Raw genomic sequence first — 15,364 nt, forward strand, 5'->3', positions numbered from 1 at the left:
GGTGTGTGTGTCCTGTTCTATAGTTTCTTGTCAAGCTAAAGATCATGGACTACAGCCTGCTCCTGGGTATCCATGACTTGGGGCGGGCTGAGCGGGAAGAGGAGGAGGGAGAGGAGCCCTCTATTGAGGAGGGTGGGGAGACTGAGAATGGCCTGACGCAGGTCCCTAACGCGTGCTCCTACGGCACGTCTCCTGAGGGCATCGCTGGCTACATGGCCTCCTGCAAGCCCCTGGGGCCCGGGGAGTTTGACCCCTATGTGGATGTGTATGCCATAAGGAGTGCCCCTGGTAAGTTTTAGGGAAGTTGGGAAATTACAGGGTTTGGATCAAGTCAGTAATTTTAAGCAATTGGATTCTCAATTTCCCTAATGAATTAAATGATTTTTAAATGGAATTGACTCTATTCCTGGATTCGAAGTTACACTGCAAGTTGGGTCATTTGGGTTTTTAAGCAGTGACTTTATTCAGCATCTGGTCTGTTTTCCCCCCTCAGGAGCCCCTCAGAAGGAGGTGTACTTCATGGGTCTGATAGACGTTCTAACACAGTACGACACCAAGAAGAAAGCCGCTCACGCAGCCAAAACTGTCAAGCATGGGGTGAGTGAAAAGGGCGAAGGGATGAGATACTCAGTGCATACTGTAATGTTAACCTTTATTTAGCTAGACAAGTCAGTTAAGAACAAATTCTTATTTACAATGACGGCCTGCACCGACCAAACCCAGACGACGCTGGGCCAATTGTGCACCACCCTATGGGACTCCCCATCATGTGATACATCCTAGTGCATACTGTACATTTATTGCTTTTTCTAACATCATTCCCTATTAATCAATAATTGAAAGTGACCTATTCCCAATGCAATTTCTTGTTTTCCCTGGTTTCAATGTTGTGCTGATCACATCTTTGAGATTAGAGGGTTAAGGGTCTCCCATTAGAATACAGTGCCTTCAGAAAGTATTAACACCCCTTGACTTTTTCCACATTTTGTTGTTACATCCTGAATTTAAAATGAATTACATGTAGATTGTTGGTCATTGGCCTACACACAATACCCCATAATGTTAGCATAATTGTTTTTGAACATTTAGACTAATTAATAAAAAATGAAAGTTGAGTCTAAGTATTTAATCCCTTTGTTAGGGCCCAAAAATGTGGCTTAACAAGTCACATAATAAGCTCACTCTGTGTGCAATAATAGTGTTTAACATGGTTTTTGAATGGCTACCTTGTCTCTGTACCTCACACATACAATTATCTGTAAGTTCCCTCTGTCAAGCAGTGAATTTCAAACACCAATTCAACCACAAAGACCAGAGAGGTTTTCCAATGCCTTGCGAAGAAGGGCACCTATTGGTAGATGGGTAAACACAAATTATCCCTTTGAGCATCAAGTTATTAATTACACTTTGGATGGTGTATCATTACTCCCAGTCACAACATAGTCGTCCTTCCTATCTCTGTTGCCGGAGAGGAAGGAAACCGCTCAGGGATTTCACCATGAGGCCAATGGTGACTTTATAACAGTTACAGAGTTTTGTGGCTGTGATAGGAGAAAACTGAGGATGGATCAATAACATTGTATACTGAACAAAAATATAAACTTAACATCCAACTGAGTTACACATTCATATAAGGAAATCAGTCAATTGAAATAAGTCCATTAGGTCCTAATCTATGGATTTCACGTGACTGGAAATACAGCTATGCATCTGTTGATCACATACCTTAAAAAAAGGTAGAGCCGTGGATCAGAAAACCAGTCAGTATCTGCTGTGACCACCATTCGCCTCATGCTGCGTGACACATCTCCTTCACATAGAGTTGATCAGACTGTTGATTGTAGCCTGTGGAATGTTGTCCCACTCCTCTTCAATGGCTGTGCGAAGTTGCTGGATATTGACGGGAACTGTAACATGCTGTCGTACACGTCAATCCAGAGCATCCCAAACATGCTCAATGGGTGACTTGTCTGGTGAGTATGCAGGCCATGGAAGAACTGGGACACTTTCAGTTTCCAGGAATTGTGTACAAATCCTTGCGACACGTTAACATCAGCTGACGCTCGCCCACACGACACCATACACGTGGTCTGCGGTTGTGAGTCCGGTTGGACGCACTGCCAAATTCTCTAAAATGACGTTGGAGGCGGCTTATGGTAGAGAAATGAACATAACGTTCTCTGAGAACAGCTCTGGTGAACATTCCTGCAGTCAGCATGCCAATTGTACGCTCCCTCAAAACTTGAGACATTTGTGGTGTTGTGCACATTTTAGAGGGGCCTTTTATTGTCCCCAGCACAAGGTGCACTTAAGTGTAATAAGGTGTAATAATCATGCTGTTTAATCAGCTTCTTGATTTGCCACACATGTCAGGTGGTTGGATTATCTTGGTGAAATGCTCACTAACAGGGATGTAAACAAATTTGTGCAAAATATTTGTGCTTATGGAACATTTCTGGGATCTTTTATTTCAGCTCATGAAACAAGGGACCAATGCTTTATATGTTTATATTTTTGTTCAGCGTATTTACTACACAATACTAACTTAATTGACAGATTGGGGAAAAAGTCTGTACAGAGTAAAACTATTCCAAACCATGCACCAAACCTGTTTGCAACAAGGCACTAAAGTAATACTGAAGAAATTTGGCAAGGTAACTAACTTTTTGTCCTGAATATACAGCCTGGTCTCATAAACTAGACGTAACATATAAAAAATAAATCCGGGACAATCAAAATAGTATATGTTTGGTATGGTTACATAAGACGGATGGTTACTTAAGGCATAAACGAAAGTAGGGTGGTTTGTCGGGATGGGTGGGCGTATAACGTGAACGTCTAGCAACCCAAAGGTTGCGAGTTTGAATTTCATCATGGACAACTTTAGCATTTTAGTTAATTAGTAACTTTTCAACTTCTTGCTACTTTTTAGTTACTTTGCAGCTACTTAGCATGTTAGCTAACCTTAAACCTTTTAGGTTAAAGGGTTAGATTTAGCTAACTTCTAAACTTAACCTTAACCCCTAGCCTAGCTAACATAGCCACCTAGCTAGAATCTGTAACATTGTACATTTTGCAAATTCGTAATGTATAAAAGGATTGTAATTCAAAAAATATCATACAAAATAGGTGATGGACATCTAAAAATTAATACATACCATATGAAACATAACATATCATACTAAGTGGAGGTATTGGATTTACGTACAGAATAATACAAAATGCTCTGAGATAAGGTTTGAATACAAAGTGTTATGTTTAACCCAATACAATACATTCCTGAGTACCACTTTCCATATTTTCAAGCATAGTGGTGGCTGCATCATGTTATGAGTATGCTTGTAATTGTTAAGGACTGGAGAGTTTTGCAGGATAAGACAGAAATGGAATTGCACTAAGCACAGGCAAAATCCTAGAGGAAAACCTGGTTCATTTTGCTTTTCACCAGACACTGGGAGATGAATACGCCTTTCAGCAGGACAATAATCTAAAACACACGGCCAAATCTTCATTGCAGTTGCTTACCAAGAAGACGGTGAATGTTCCTGAGTGGCTGAGTTAGTTTAGACTTAAATCTACTTGAAAATCTATGGCAAGACCTGAAAATTGTTGATCAACAACAAATTTGACAGTGCTTAAAGAAATTTGAAAAGAATAATGGGAAAATGTTGCACAATCCAGATTCAAGACTCTTAGAGACTTACCGAAATATACTGACACCTGTAATTGTTGCCAAAGGTGATTCAAACGTGTTGATTGAGGGGTGTGAATACTTGTGTGTGATAGTTTTCCACTTCATTTTCAATGTCTAAAAACATGTTTTCACTTTGTCATTATGGGGTATTGTGTGTAGATGGGTGAGATTTAAAAAAAAAAACATTTAATCCATTTTGAATTCAGACTGTAACAACAAAATGTGGAATTAGTCAAGAGGTATGAATACTTCCTGTAGGCACTATCTTATTTGTTTAACTTTTATCCAAAAAATGAGCATTTCATTGACGCTTTTCATTCCCATTATATGAGCTACTCAGTCTGACGTGTACCCTTCTCTATGCCTCTGTCTTCAGGCTGGTGCTGAAATCTCCACTGTCCACCCAGAACAGTACGCCAAGCGATTTCGTGATTTCATCTCCAACATCTTGGCATAGCAGGACATTATAACCACCACTGATACAACCAACCCTTTCCCATTTAGATTGGATGGTTTGTATTGTTCTTTCTCTCTTTTACTTTTGTTCTGGGACTTTTTGCCTTGTTTTTTTTCTGATGTACATTTATATCATGAAACATTGACCCAAAAACTCTAAACACACAGATCATGTTATTTTGATCCCACACTTGACTGTTTCCATTGTTGTAATGTATTACTGACTGATACATATTTATTTTTAGATTGATAAGATTAATGTGATTCCATATTGATAAGCACTCTTGACTGACTTTGTAGCAAAAGGGTACTTAGGCTAATACTGCTGCTTTGTGTCCTCAGAGATGTTACACTGAAAAGGATAGATTAGACTTAAAGGGACAACCTGGGATTGATACATCGACCACTTTGTTTGTTTGAATCCCAGATTGCCCCTTTAACCCAGTCAGTTGAAATCCTGGGTCGTGTCCATTAGGCACCAAACAGAAGGAAACGGCGGGAAACTGGGAGGTGCTGTACTACCAATGACTAACTACCGGAACTTGTTCAATAAGAAATCATGGTTATTTACGGGCTACTGAACACAACCCTGGATTGGTCTGATCTACTGAATATACTAATATAACTGGACATAGGAACATATCATTGTAGTGAACCCTACAGTAAATATCAGAGCAATTTGTCTCAGTCTTCTGGGATTTGCCATGAACGTCCTCCATCATCATCTCACATTGGATCATGTGTAGCATTATGCTATCATGAGTGGACTTGAAACCAGACCCTGTTGTTGGACTGACAATGTCCTTTTGAATACCTTTTGGTGCCTCAAACTGAGTCATTTTTAAAGGACTTCTTAAGATCATTGTTATGGGGAATATAAGTATAATCATTCCAACTCCCTCTCACATTGTCATGCCAAACATGTTTGCTTGACAATGACAGCAATGGACCAAGCTAGAATAAAAGATGAGTAGAGGTAGATGATGGTCTATGCTTGGTCAGATTTGATGACGACTATTATTATTATTATGACATTTGAAGAGACTCCACAGAAGAGCTAGCTTGGGTATTATGTGTTACTCATAGAATATAGCACTACATTTCAGCTGCTTTATGCAATTTGATTGCCTTAAAGATGTGATGCGTTTTCTAGTATAGAAGTAGAATACATTGACGGGCTGAATAGTTGCAGTATGAGTAAGTGAAGCCTTGTAACCATTGTGATTGCACATCTTGTATTTTTGCAAATCAGCTTTTGGATCAAAATATATTTTACAAAGATTTTCTGAAATGTGTTTTTTATATAGATTTTACATTACAGCAGTCACACATACACATCTCTCTTGGTGTGTGGTTAGTGGTACAGTTGATATGGTTGTGAGTTTGGTATTTTATTAGGATCTCCATTAGCTGTTGCGAAAGCAGCAGCTACTCTTCCTGGGGTCCACACAAAACATGGAACATGACATAATACAGAACATTAATAGACAAGAACAGCTCAAGGACAGAACTACAGTACATACATTTCAAAACGGCACACAGCCTACATATCAATACAATATCTAGGTCACGTAGGGGAGAGAGGCATTGCTTTCTTGTGTTAGTTTGATAGGGGGTTAGTTTGGTTAGCATTACAGTTGATAGGGGGGTTAGTTTGGTTAGCATTACAGTTGATAGGGGGGTTAGTTTGGTTAGCATTACAGTTGATAGGGGGGTTAGTTTGGTTAGCATTACAGTTGATAGGGGGTTAGTTTGGTTAGCGTTACAGTTGATAGGGGTGTTAGTTTGGTTAGCATTACAATTGATAGGGGTGTTAGTTTGGTTAGCATTACAGTTGATAGGGGTGTTAGTTTGGTTAGCGTTACAGTTGATAAGGGTGTTAGTTTGGTTAGCGTTACAGTTGATAGGGGGTTTCGTTTGGTTAGCGTTACAGTTGATAGGGGGTTTAGTTTGGTTAGCGTTACAGTTGATAGGTTTGTTTGGTTAGCGTTACAGTTGATAGGGGGGTTAGTTTGGTTAGCGTTACAATTGATAGGGGGTTAGTTTGGTTAGCATTACAGTTGATAGGGGGGTTAGTTTGGTTAGCGTTACAGTTGATAGGGGGGTTAGTTTGGTTAGCGTTACAGTTGATAGGGGGGTTAGTTTGGTTAGCGTTACAATTGATAGGGGGGTTAGTTTGGTTAGCGTTACAGCTGATAGGGGGGTTAGTTTGGTTAGCGTTACAGTTGATAGGGGTGTTAGTTTGGTTAGCGTTACAGTTGATAGGGGTGTTAGTTTGGTTAGCGTTACAGTTGATAGGGGGTTTAGTTTGGTTAGCGTTACAGTCGATAGGGGGTTTAGTTTGGTTAGCGTTACAGTCGATAGGGGGTTTAGTTTGGTTAGCGTTACAGTTGATAGGGGTGTTAGTTTGGTTAGCGTTACAGTTGATAGGTGGTTTAGTTTGGTTAGCGTTACAGTTGATAGGGGGTTTCGTTTGGTTAGCGTTACAGTTGATAGGGAGGTTTGTTTGGTTAGCGTTACAGTTAATAGGGAGGTTTGTTTGGTTAGCGTTACAGTTGATAGGGGGTTTGGTTAGCGTTACAGTTGATAGGGGGGTTAGTTTGGTTAGTGCTACCACTAGGGTTATTTGGGTTTTACAGTGGCCACAGATAACAGGCCGAGCCCAACATACGGACTGGAGGAGGTCAGGAGCCATAATTCTGCTGACAGACCTCTTCCTGTTGCTTTAGGAAAAGAGAGGAATTGACAACTCTTAACAAAGGGACGTAAGCAGGATGGGCAGACTCAGGAGAGAAAAAAATAGAGGTGGAAGTTGAAACACTGTGTTCAGAACATGTCCCATGAGCCTCAGCCAACACAAATGTCTTCCCTGTGCTGCTCCTTATCACTCCGACCCCTGGAAGGCTGTGGTGGCTGTTGCTACTTGAACTTTTCAACAGAACAATAGTGCTGACTGCTCATTCATTTAGTTTGATTTATTTAGCCAGGATAGTCCACTCATTGACAACAGCCAGTGCTTTACAGGGAGCCCTGGGTCCCATAAAATCAATGAAAACAAACAAATTACACAGAAGTTAAATGGAGCTGATGGTGAGAACTAAAGTTATATTACAGCAAAAAAGCACCAAATAAGTTGATGCAATGCTATGCCAATGATGTCAAGTGGTTTCCCAATGCTGATATCATGTACTTTGCTTTGTCACCTAACCTGACAGGTGTTGACGACTTAATGATCTGACTCACTATTTCAATGGGAAAACTGACTAGGGGTGATTTCCGCCCAAATTCATAGCACTAAGTTCATAGGTCGGCCAAAGGATGACGTTAATGCTACAGAGCTTTCGGGAAATACACCCCTTCCAAGGTAGATGAAACAATGTATTGACATGTAAGTAAAATAATTGCCTACAACTGGCTGTGCAGAGTGGCTGCCAAGCTACTGTAGTTAAAGTAGTGATTTCAAAGTGGGTGCTGAGACTAACATCACAGACAGGGAGAGATGGAGGTGGGTTCAGATAAAAGGGCTCGCTCACTCCAGTGAGGTTTCATGTACCACAGGCTTCCAATGTCCCCCTACTCTCTGCCATTCATCACTCCTCTACGGCTAAAAGGGCTTCCTGGGATTGTCTTATGTTAAGTGGCAAGTTTTTTTTTTTGGTTTATCACACAGCCCCCTTCATACCAACTAAACTGTGTTTTTACTCAAGTTTAATCTTAGACCATTGGTAGAATTATAGTTTTGTTGTTCGCCACAGAATAACTGGACAGAGAAATTCAGAAAGTATTCAGACCCCTTAACTTTTTTCACATTTTGTTACATTACAGCCTTATTTTTATTTTTTTCCCTCAATCTACACACACTACCCCATAATGACAAAGCAAAAACAGGTTAAAAAAACAACCTGAAATATCACATTTACATAAGTATGCAGACCCTTTACTCAGTACTTTGGGGCGGCAGGTAGCCTAGTGGTTAGAGCGTTGGACTAGTAACCGAAAGGTTGCAAGATCAAATCCCTGAGCTGTCTCTGAGCTCCTGAACAAGGCAGTTAACCCACTAGGCCGTCATTGAAAATAAGAATTTGTTATTAATTGACTTGCCCAGTTAAATAAAGGTCAAATAAAAAACTTTGTTGAAGCACCTATGGCAGCGATTACAGCCTCGAGTCTTCTTGGGTATGATGCTACAAGCTTGGCACACCTGTATTTGTGGAGTTTTTCACCTTCTCTGCAGATCCTCTCAAGCTCTGTCGGGTTGGATGGGGAGTGTTGCTGCACAACTATTTTCAGGTCTCTCCAGAGATGTTTGATCGGGTTCAAATCCGGGCTCTGGCTGGGCCACTCAAGGACATTCAGAGACTTGTCCCGAAGCCACTCCGTTGCCTTGGCTGTGTGGGGTTGTTGTCCTGTTGGAAGGTGAACCTTCGCCCCAGTCTGAGATTCTGAGCACTCTGGAGCAGGCTTTCATTAAATCAAGTTTTTGACACGTGCTGAATACAACAAACTTAACGTGAAATGCTTACTTAATCAACAATGCAATAAAGTTAAGAAAATATTTACTAAATAAAACTAAATTAAATAAAAATAACGAGGCTATATACAGGTGGTACCGGTACTGAGTCAATGTACGGGGGGTACAGGTTAGTCAAGGTAATTTGTACATGTAGGTAGGGGTAAAGTGACTATGCATAGTTAATAAACAGTGAGTAGCAGCAGTGTAAAAACAAATGGGTGGGGTGTCAATGTAAATAGTCCAGGTGGCCATTTGATTAATTGTTCAGCAGTCTTGGGGTAGAAGCTATTAAGGAGCCTTTTGGACCTAGACTTGGCGCACTGGTACCGTACAGTCTATGTCTTAGGTGACTGGAGTCTTTGACAATGTTTTGGGCCTTCCTCTGAAACTGCCTAGTATATACACTGCTCAAAAAAATAAAGGGAACACTAAAATAACACATCCTAGATCTGAATGAATGAAATATTCTTATTAAATACTTTTTTCTTTACATAGTTGAATGTGCTGACAACAAAATCACACAAAAAATATCAATGGAAATCAAATGTATCAACCCATGGAGATCTGGATTTGGAGTCACACTCAAAATTAAAGTGGAAAACCACACTACAGGCTGATCCAACTTTGATGTAATGTCCTTAAAACAAGTCAAAATGAGGCTCAGTAGTGTGTGTGTCAGGAAGTTCAGGATCCAGTTGCTGAGGAAGGTGTTTAGTCCCAGGGTCCTTAGCTTAGTGATGAGCTTTGTGGTCACTATGGTGTTGACCACTGAGCTGTAGTCAATGATCAGCATTCTCACATAGGTGTTCCTTTTGTCCAGGTGGGAAAGGGCAGTGTGGAGTGGGATTTGAGATTGCGTCATCTGCGGATCTGTTAGGGCTGTATGCGAATTGGAGTGGGTCTAGGGTTTCCGGGATGATTGTGTTGTGACCCATGACCAGCCTTTCAAAGCACTTCATGGCTACCGACGTGAGTGCTACGGTTCTGTGGTCATTTAGGCAGGTTACCTTCGCTTTCTTGGTCACAGTGATTATGGTGGTCTATTTTTATTTGACCTTTTATTTAACTAGGCAAGTCTGTTAAGAACAAATTCTTAACCCACTGTTCCTAAGCTGTCATTGAAAATAACTGCCTTGTTCAGGGGTAGAACGACAGATTTTTTTACCTTGTCAGCTCGGGGATTCAATCTTGCAAACTTTCGGTTACTAGTCCAACGCCCTAACCACTTGGCTACCTGCAGCCAAACATGTAGGTATTACAGACTTGGTCAGGGAGAAAATGTCAGTGAAGTGAGTACACGTCCTGGTAATCCGTCTGGCCCTGCGGCCTTGTGAATGGTGAACTGTTTAAAGGTCTTGCTCACGTCGCCTACGGAGAGCATGATCACACAGTCGTCTGGAACTGCTGATGCTCTCATGCATGCTTCAGTGTTGCTTGCCTTGAAGCGAGCATAAAAGGCATTTAGCTTGTCTGGTAGGTTTGCGTCACTGGGCAGCTCACAGCGGTGTTTCTCTTTAGTCCTTAATAATTGCATGCCCTGCCACATCCGACGAGCGTCAAAGCCGGTGTAGTAGGATTCAATCTTAGTACTGTATTTACGCTTTGCCTGTTTGATGGTTTATTTGAGGGCATAGCAGGATTTCTTATAAGCGTCTGGATGAAGTATCTCTCTGTACTTTCCTACGTTGACCAGTCCCTGCCGCTGAATAACATCCCCACAGCATGATGCTGTCACCACCAAGCTTCATCGTAGGGATGGTGCCAGGTTTCCTCCAGACGTGACGCTTGGCATTCAGGCCAAAGAGTTCAATCTTGGTTTCATCAGACCAGATAATCTTGTTTCTCTTGGTCTGAGAGTCCTTTATGTGCCTTTTGGCAAACTCCAAGTGGGCTGTCATGTGCCTTTTACTGAGGAGTGGCTTCCATCTGGCCTACCATAATGGCCTGATTGGTGGAGTGCTGCAGAGATGGTTGTCCTTCTGGAAGGTTCTCCCATCTCCACAGAGGAACTCTGGAGCTCTGTCAGAGTGACCATCGGGATCTTGGTCACCTCCCTGACCAAGGCCCTTCTTCCCCGATTGCTCAGTTTGGCCGGGTGGTCAACTCTAGGAAGGGTCTTGGTGGTTCCAAACTTCTTCCATTTAAGAATGATGGGGACCACTGTGTTCTTGGACCTTCAATGCTGCAGAATTATTTTGGTACCATTCCCCAGATCTGTGCCTCGACACAATCCTGTCACGAAGCTCTTTGGACAATTCCTTCGACCCCATGGCTTGGTTTTTGCTCTGACGTGCGCTGTCAACTGTGGGACCTTATATAGACAGGTGTGTGCCTTTCCAAATCATGTTACCAGAGGTGGACTCCAATCAAGTTGTAGAAACATCATGCACCTGAGCTCAATTTTGAGTCTCATAGCAAACGGTCTGAATACTTATGTAAATAAGTTATTCGTTTTTAAAATGTAATACATTTGCAAATCTGTTTCTGGTTCATCATTATGGGGTATTGTGTGTAGATTGATAAGAAAAACATTTATTTAATCAATTTTTGATTTAACAAAATGTGGAAAAAGGCAAGGGGTCTGAATACTCTCCAAATGCACTGTATTTACCACTTACTTTATATGTGAAGGAAAATATCATAAAGTGTTGAGGAGCATACAATATGTGTGATGTACTAAGCAACAATGCTAAATTTGCAGCTGTTATGGAGGTAAAGGTAGAGATTCTAGGTAGGCTGCTTCCCCTGTTCCATCTAGTCACACTGACCCCGTAACAGCTTCTCAAATGGCACCGTATTACCTATATAGTGCATTAGTTTTAACAAGGCAATAAAAAGTACTCCACTAAATCGGGAATGGGGAGCTATTTGGGACATAGGCCAGTATTTCCCCCCTAGCAGCTCCACAGCCATCAAGGCTTTCCTGCTCTTCTCCACACTACCAACCCCCACCCCCTTCTTAGGATGTCCGGTCAACTCTGGCACTGAGAAGACAGGACGGGGGAGGAGAGAGGGCTTTGTCTGTCAGTCCAGTCAGCCTGAACTAAGCACAGATTCTCCAGGACCCCAGAGCCAGTCCAGCCTCCTCGCTCCTCCAAGCCTCAGCTAACTCCCCAGGCAGGCAGACCACCAGAACCCCCTGCCCTGAGGGACCTTTCCTAACCACTCATCATCTATCACCAGGTTCTCCTCGCCACAGCACATCAAGGTACTGTATGTATCACAACAGTATGGCTTCCTGCTGTTCTTCACCTCTAGTAGAATTTTCAATGATTTGAGTTTAGACTTGATAGACTCTAAGAGTGAAAAATGAAAAACTTAATTTGCGAATATTCATATTTATTATTTAATTATCTCATTATGGTCTACACAAAGTAATTTATTCATGCATTTTTGGGCTGCATTATGATAAGTAAAGAGGAAAACTGGGGGGGAGAACAGCAAATTATGATTATCTCAAATTAGCTAGTATACACATACGCCATAGTGTCTGACTTTGTCTCAGGTAGATAAAAAAAATAACTATATATATATATATATATATATTCTTCATGACAATTCTCTGGTGTGAAATGCTCCTCACATTTCATTTTGCAGCTCAAAACCAGACAGAAATGCATGTTTCACCACTGCACGTCCTCCACTGCTTACATTATGTCTGACTTTATCCGAATTCTAAACTCCTAACACGGCTAACAATTTCCTCTGCTTTCAATAGACAATGAACGAATTTGACTTGCACAACTCCTCGTTAAATTTCTTCAATGGCACGCCCTGGTTCGTCTACGAGTGCACCCTCAACCTGGATAAGGACTATCAGCGGATCGCCTTGTTCCTCCTCTACCTGCTGCTGTTCATGGTGGGGCTGGCTGAAAACACCCTGGTGGTCTGGGTCAATTGGCGCCGGCGCCACTCGGCCAACGGCGTCTTGTTCTGCGTTATCAACGTGAGCTTGTCGGACCTGATGGTGGTTCTGATGTTGCCCTTCTACATGCTGGAGGTGACCATGGACAAGGTATGGCTGTGGGGCCGCTTCCTGTGTAAAGTCACCCACCTCATTTACGTGATCAACTTCTATAGCAGCTCCTTCTTCCTGGCCTTCATGACCCTGGAGCGCTACCTGTCCCTGTCCAGGCCCTCGTCTCCCGCCTGCTTCCCCGTGGCCAGACGTCGCCGCTGGCTACTCTGCGGTGGTCTCTGGCTCCTCGCCCTGTTCCTGGCTCTGCTGGAGAACGTCCACATGGACCTGCTGGAGTGGGACGAGCCGGGCTGCTACATGCTGCCAGAGAACAACTACACCGAGTGGTTCGTCTCCGTCTCCTTCCTCTGCCTCATCTTCCAGTTCCTTGGGCCGGCCTCCGTAATCGTCACCTGTAACATCTTGATAGCCCGAGCGGTGCGCTCCGCTCCAGACGTGCAGGGAAAACGGGACGTCTGGCTGGTGCATGTTTACTCCCTGGTGTTTGTCCTCTGCTGGCTGCCGTACCACATGGTCTTGTTCCTGATGATGGTGGATGATCTGGACCCTCACGTGTTCAGCTGCAACACAGTGGAGGTGCTCTACAACTCCTACAGTGTGGTTGAGGGCCTGTCACTCTTCCACTGCATCGCCAACCCTGTCCTTTACAACTTCCTCAGCAAGAGCTTCCGTTCCAACCTGATCAACGCTGTGGTCCACTATGCACCCAGGGAGGGCCCAGGAGGGTCGAATCCCCAAGAAAATGCACCCAACGCAGGAGGACCAGACACTAGGAAGAAACAACGCAAGCTTAGCAACATGAGCACCAGTCACTCTGATGTTGCTGGGATGTAGAAAAAGGAAGCACCAGTGTCACATTGAGACTTAACTAGCTATCATCACTGAAGGACAATGGAGGAAAGGGGAAAAAAGCACTTGAGCTGTTACTGAAGCGTGTGCTGCCTTCACAGGCTAAAAGACAGGGCACAAGACAAGGTTTCTTAGTCTGACTCTCTTGGGTCCAGATTGTTCACCCTTCTCCCAAAGTGTACACTTGCACACTTTCATTTCAAAGTATTTGATTGGTGTAAGCATTGGCTGAAGGGAGTTTCTTCCATTATAAAACAAAAGAGAACATGACCAGCAGTGTGCAAGTACACATTTAGGGAGAATTGTGGAGAATCAGGATTCAGCCTTGGTCACTAAGAAATAGTAATGTAAATGATGGGCTCTCTGTCCCTCATCTGTCTCCCGTTTTTCTCATTCAGCACATCAATAATGTTGTAAACAGAGGAAGGAAGGAAACGCTTTCAGATTTTTTTTCTTTGAACTTCCACAGGAACTTGTGGCACCAATATCTAGGAACTTCTGGAGGACAGAATTAGTCATTACATCGCAGGGTGAAGAGAAGCTTCCTCGCAAATAAACATTTTCCTCTGTGTAACGTAGATAAGACTGATACTTATAACTATTGAGTATAAACAACTTGTAAAATTGAAATGCAACTGCTAAATGTAAAACATTTTGATTACACAAACACATAAACAAATCTTAATTTCCACAGTAACTGTTTTTTTTCTGCTGAATTTGTAAATGTGTTGAAAGCTGAATAAAAGTATTTCAAACATAATGATTGTGTTAATATCAATATCCACATCCCCTTTTGATTATTTACAATAGGGAAAATTAAGGCAAGACTATGAATAGCTCACGTAGTAGGAGGCAGGTAGCCTAGAGTGTTGAGCCAGTAACCAAAAGGTCGCTGGTTCGAATACCTAAGCCAACAAGGTGAAAATAACTGTCAGCGTGCCCTTGAGCAAGGCACTTAACCCTAATTTGCTACGGACTGCCTTACTACTATGACTGACCTTTTAAAACAACACATTTCACTGCACCATCTTTACATTTTTATGGGCTGGTTTCCCAGAGATTAAGCATAGTCCTGGACTAAATAGCACTTTCAATGGATATTCTCCATTAAATTAACTTTTCAGTCCAGGACTAGGTTTAATCTGTATCTGGAAAACATCTCTTAAATGTTATAACTTTTATTTTTATGCAGACCTGGGTAAAATTATATATTTGATTAGTTATTTATACTTATTTTCTGTTTATTTTAGTATTTTCAAATCTGTCCCAAATCAACTACTTCTATTGAAAGTATTTAAATTTCCTATAAATAGCCTACTTTTTAAAGTATTTAAGTACTTATCTTCAAATGCATGGGTTATTAAATGCACGTTAGTGTATTTCCAAATACATTGCAATATTCAACTAGTCTTTTCATAATAAATATCTAAATACTTCCAAATGTCTTTGAAAGTAATATAAAAAAACAGCCTGAGTATTATTTCAACACAGGTCTGATTGCACAAAATCAGTCATTTTTTTAGTTTAATACTTGCCTGAGTTTGCTTTCACTGGGAAGTCCGGAAGGAATTTTATGTTGGTTTAACGATGTTGACATGGTAATAAGAGGGAGAAAAGGCTTAGGTTTCACTTCACATACAGCACAATGGGAGGAAGCAGCATACCAAGAACAGAACACCGTTACAGGTTCAAAGGTCACCAGTCCCTAAAGCAGGATCTAGATAAACACGCAAATTGTGCATAATGCATATGCATCATTAAAATGTAATGATGAATGTACTATTCTGTGGCAGCGGACATAACAGATCAAATACAATGAAGAAAAAACAAAGCATTAGGGTTAGGTCAAAGTAACTAGACAATGAGATCAACA

General features: G+C 41.8%; 2 protein-coding genes across 3 annotated transcripts in view; both read left to right on the forward strand.

The window, feature by feature from the left end:
• Positions 1–11,714, forward strand: part of LOC129829721 (phosphatidylinositol 5-phosphate 4-kinase type-2 gamma-like) — a 29,826-nt gene extending 18,112 nt beyond the window's left edge. Inside the window, exons 8-11 of one of the 2 annotated variants that reach the window (XR_008755441.1) lie at positions 24–288; positions 494–597; positions 4,071–4,206; positions 11,627–11,714. Coding sequence is in view for 1 of the 2 variants with exons in the window: in XM_055891598.1 (XP_055747573.1) it covers positions 24–288; positions 494–597; positions 4,071–4,151 (450 nt within the window). In the remaining variant the exon portion in view is untranslated. Of the gene's footprint in view, positions 1–23; positions 289–493; positions 598–4,070; positions 5,442–11,626 lie in introns of those variants that run through there. The other variant, XM_055891598.1, reaches the window with a different exon arrangement.
• A 66-nt stretch (positions 11,715–11,780) lies between these two features.
• Positions 11,781–14,251, forward strand: LOC129829722 (G-protein coupled receptor 182-like). The gene is made up of 2 exons (XM_055891599.1): positions 11,781–11,871; positions 12,382–14,251. Exon 2 carries the CDS (start codon positions 12,385–12,387, stop codon positions 13,474–13,476), a length of 1,092 nt encoding a protein of 363 aa, XP_055747574.1. The 5' UTR covers positions 11,781–11,871; positions 12,382–12,384; the 3' UTR covers positions 13,477–14,251.
• The last annotated feature ends 1,113 nt before the right edge of the window (positions 14,252–15,364 follow it).

Source organism: Salvelinus fontinalis, chromosome 31 (assembly GCF_029448725.1).
Source record: "Salvelinus fontinalis isolate EN_2023a chromosome 31, ASM2944872v1, whole genome shotgun sequence".
Classification (NCBI taxonomy): domain Eukaryota; kingdom Metazoa; phylum Chordata; class Actinopteri; order Salmoniformes; family Salmonidae; genus Salvelinus; species Salvelinus fontinalis.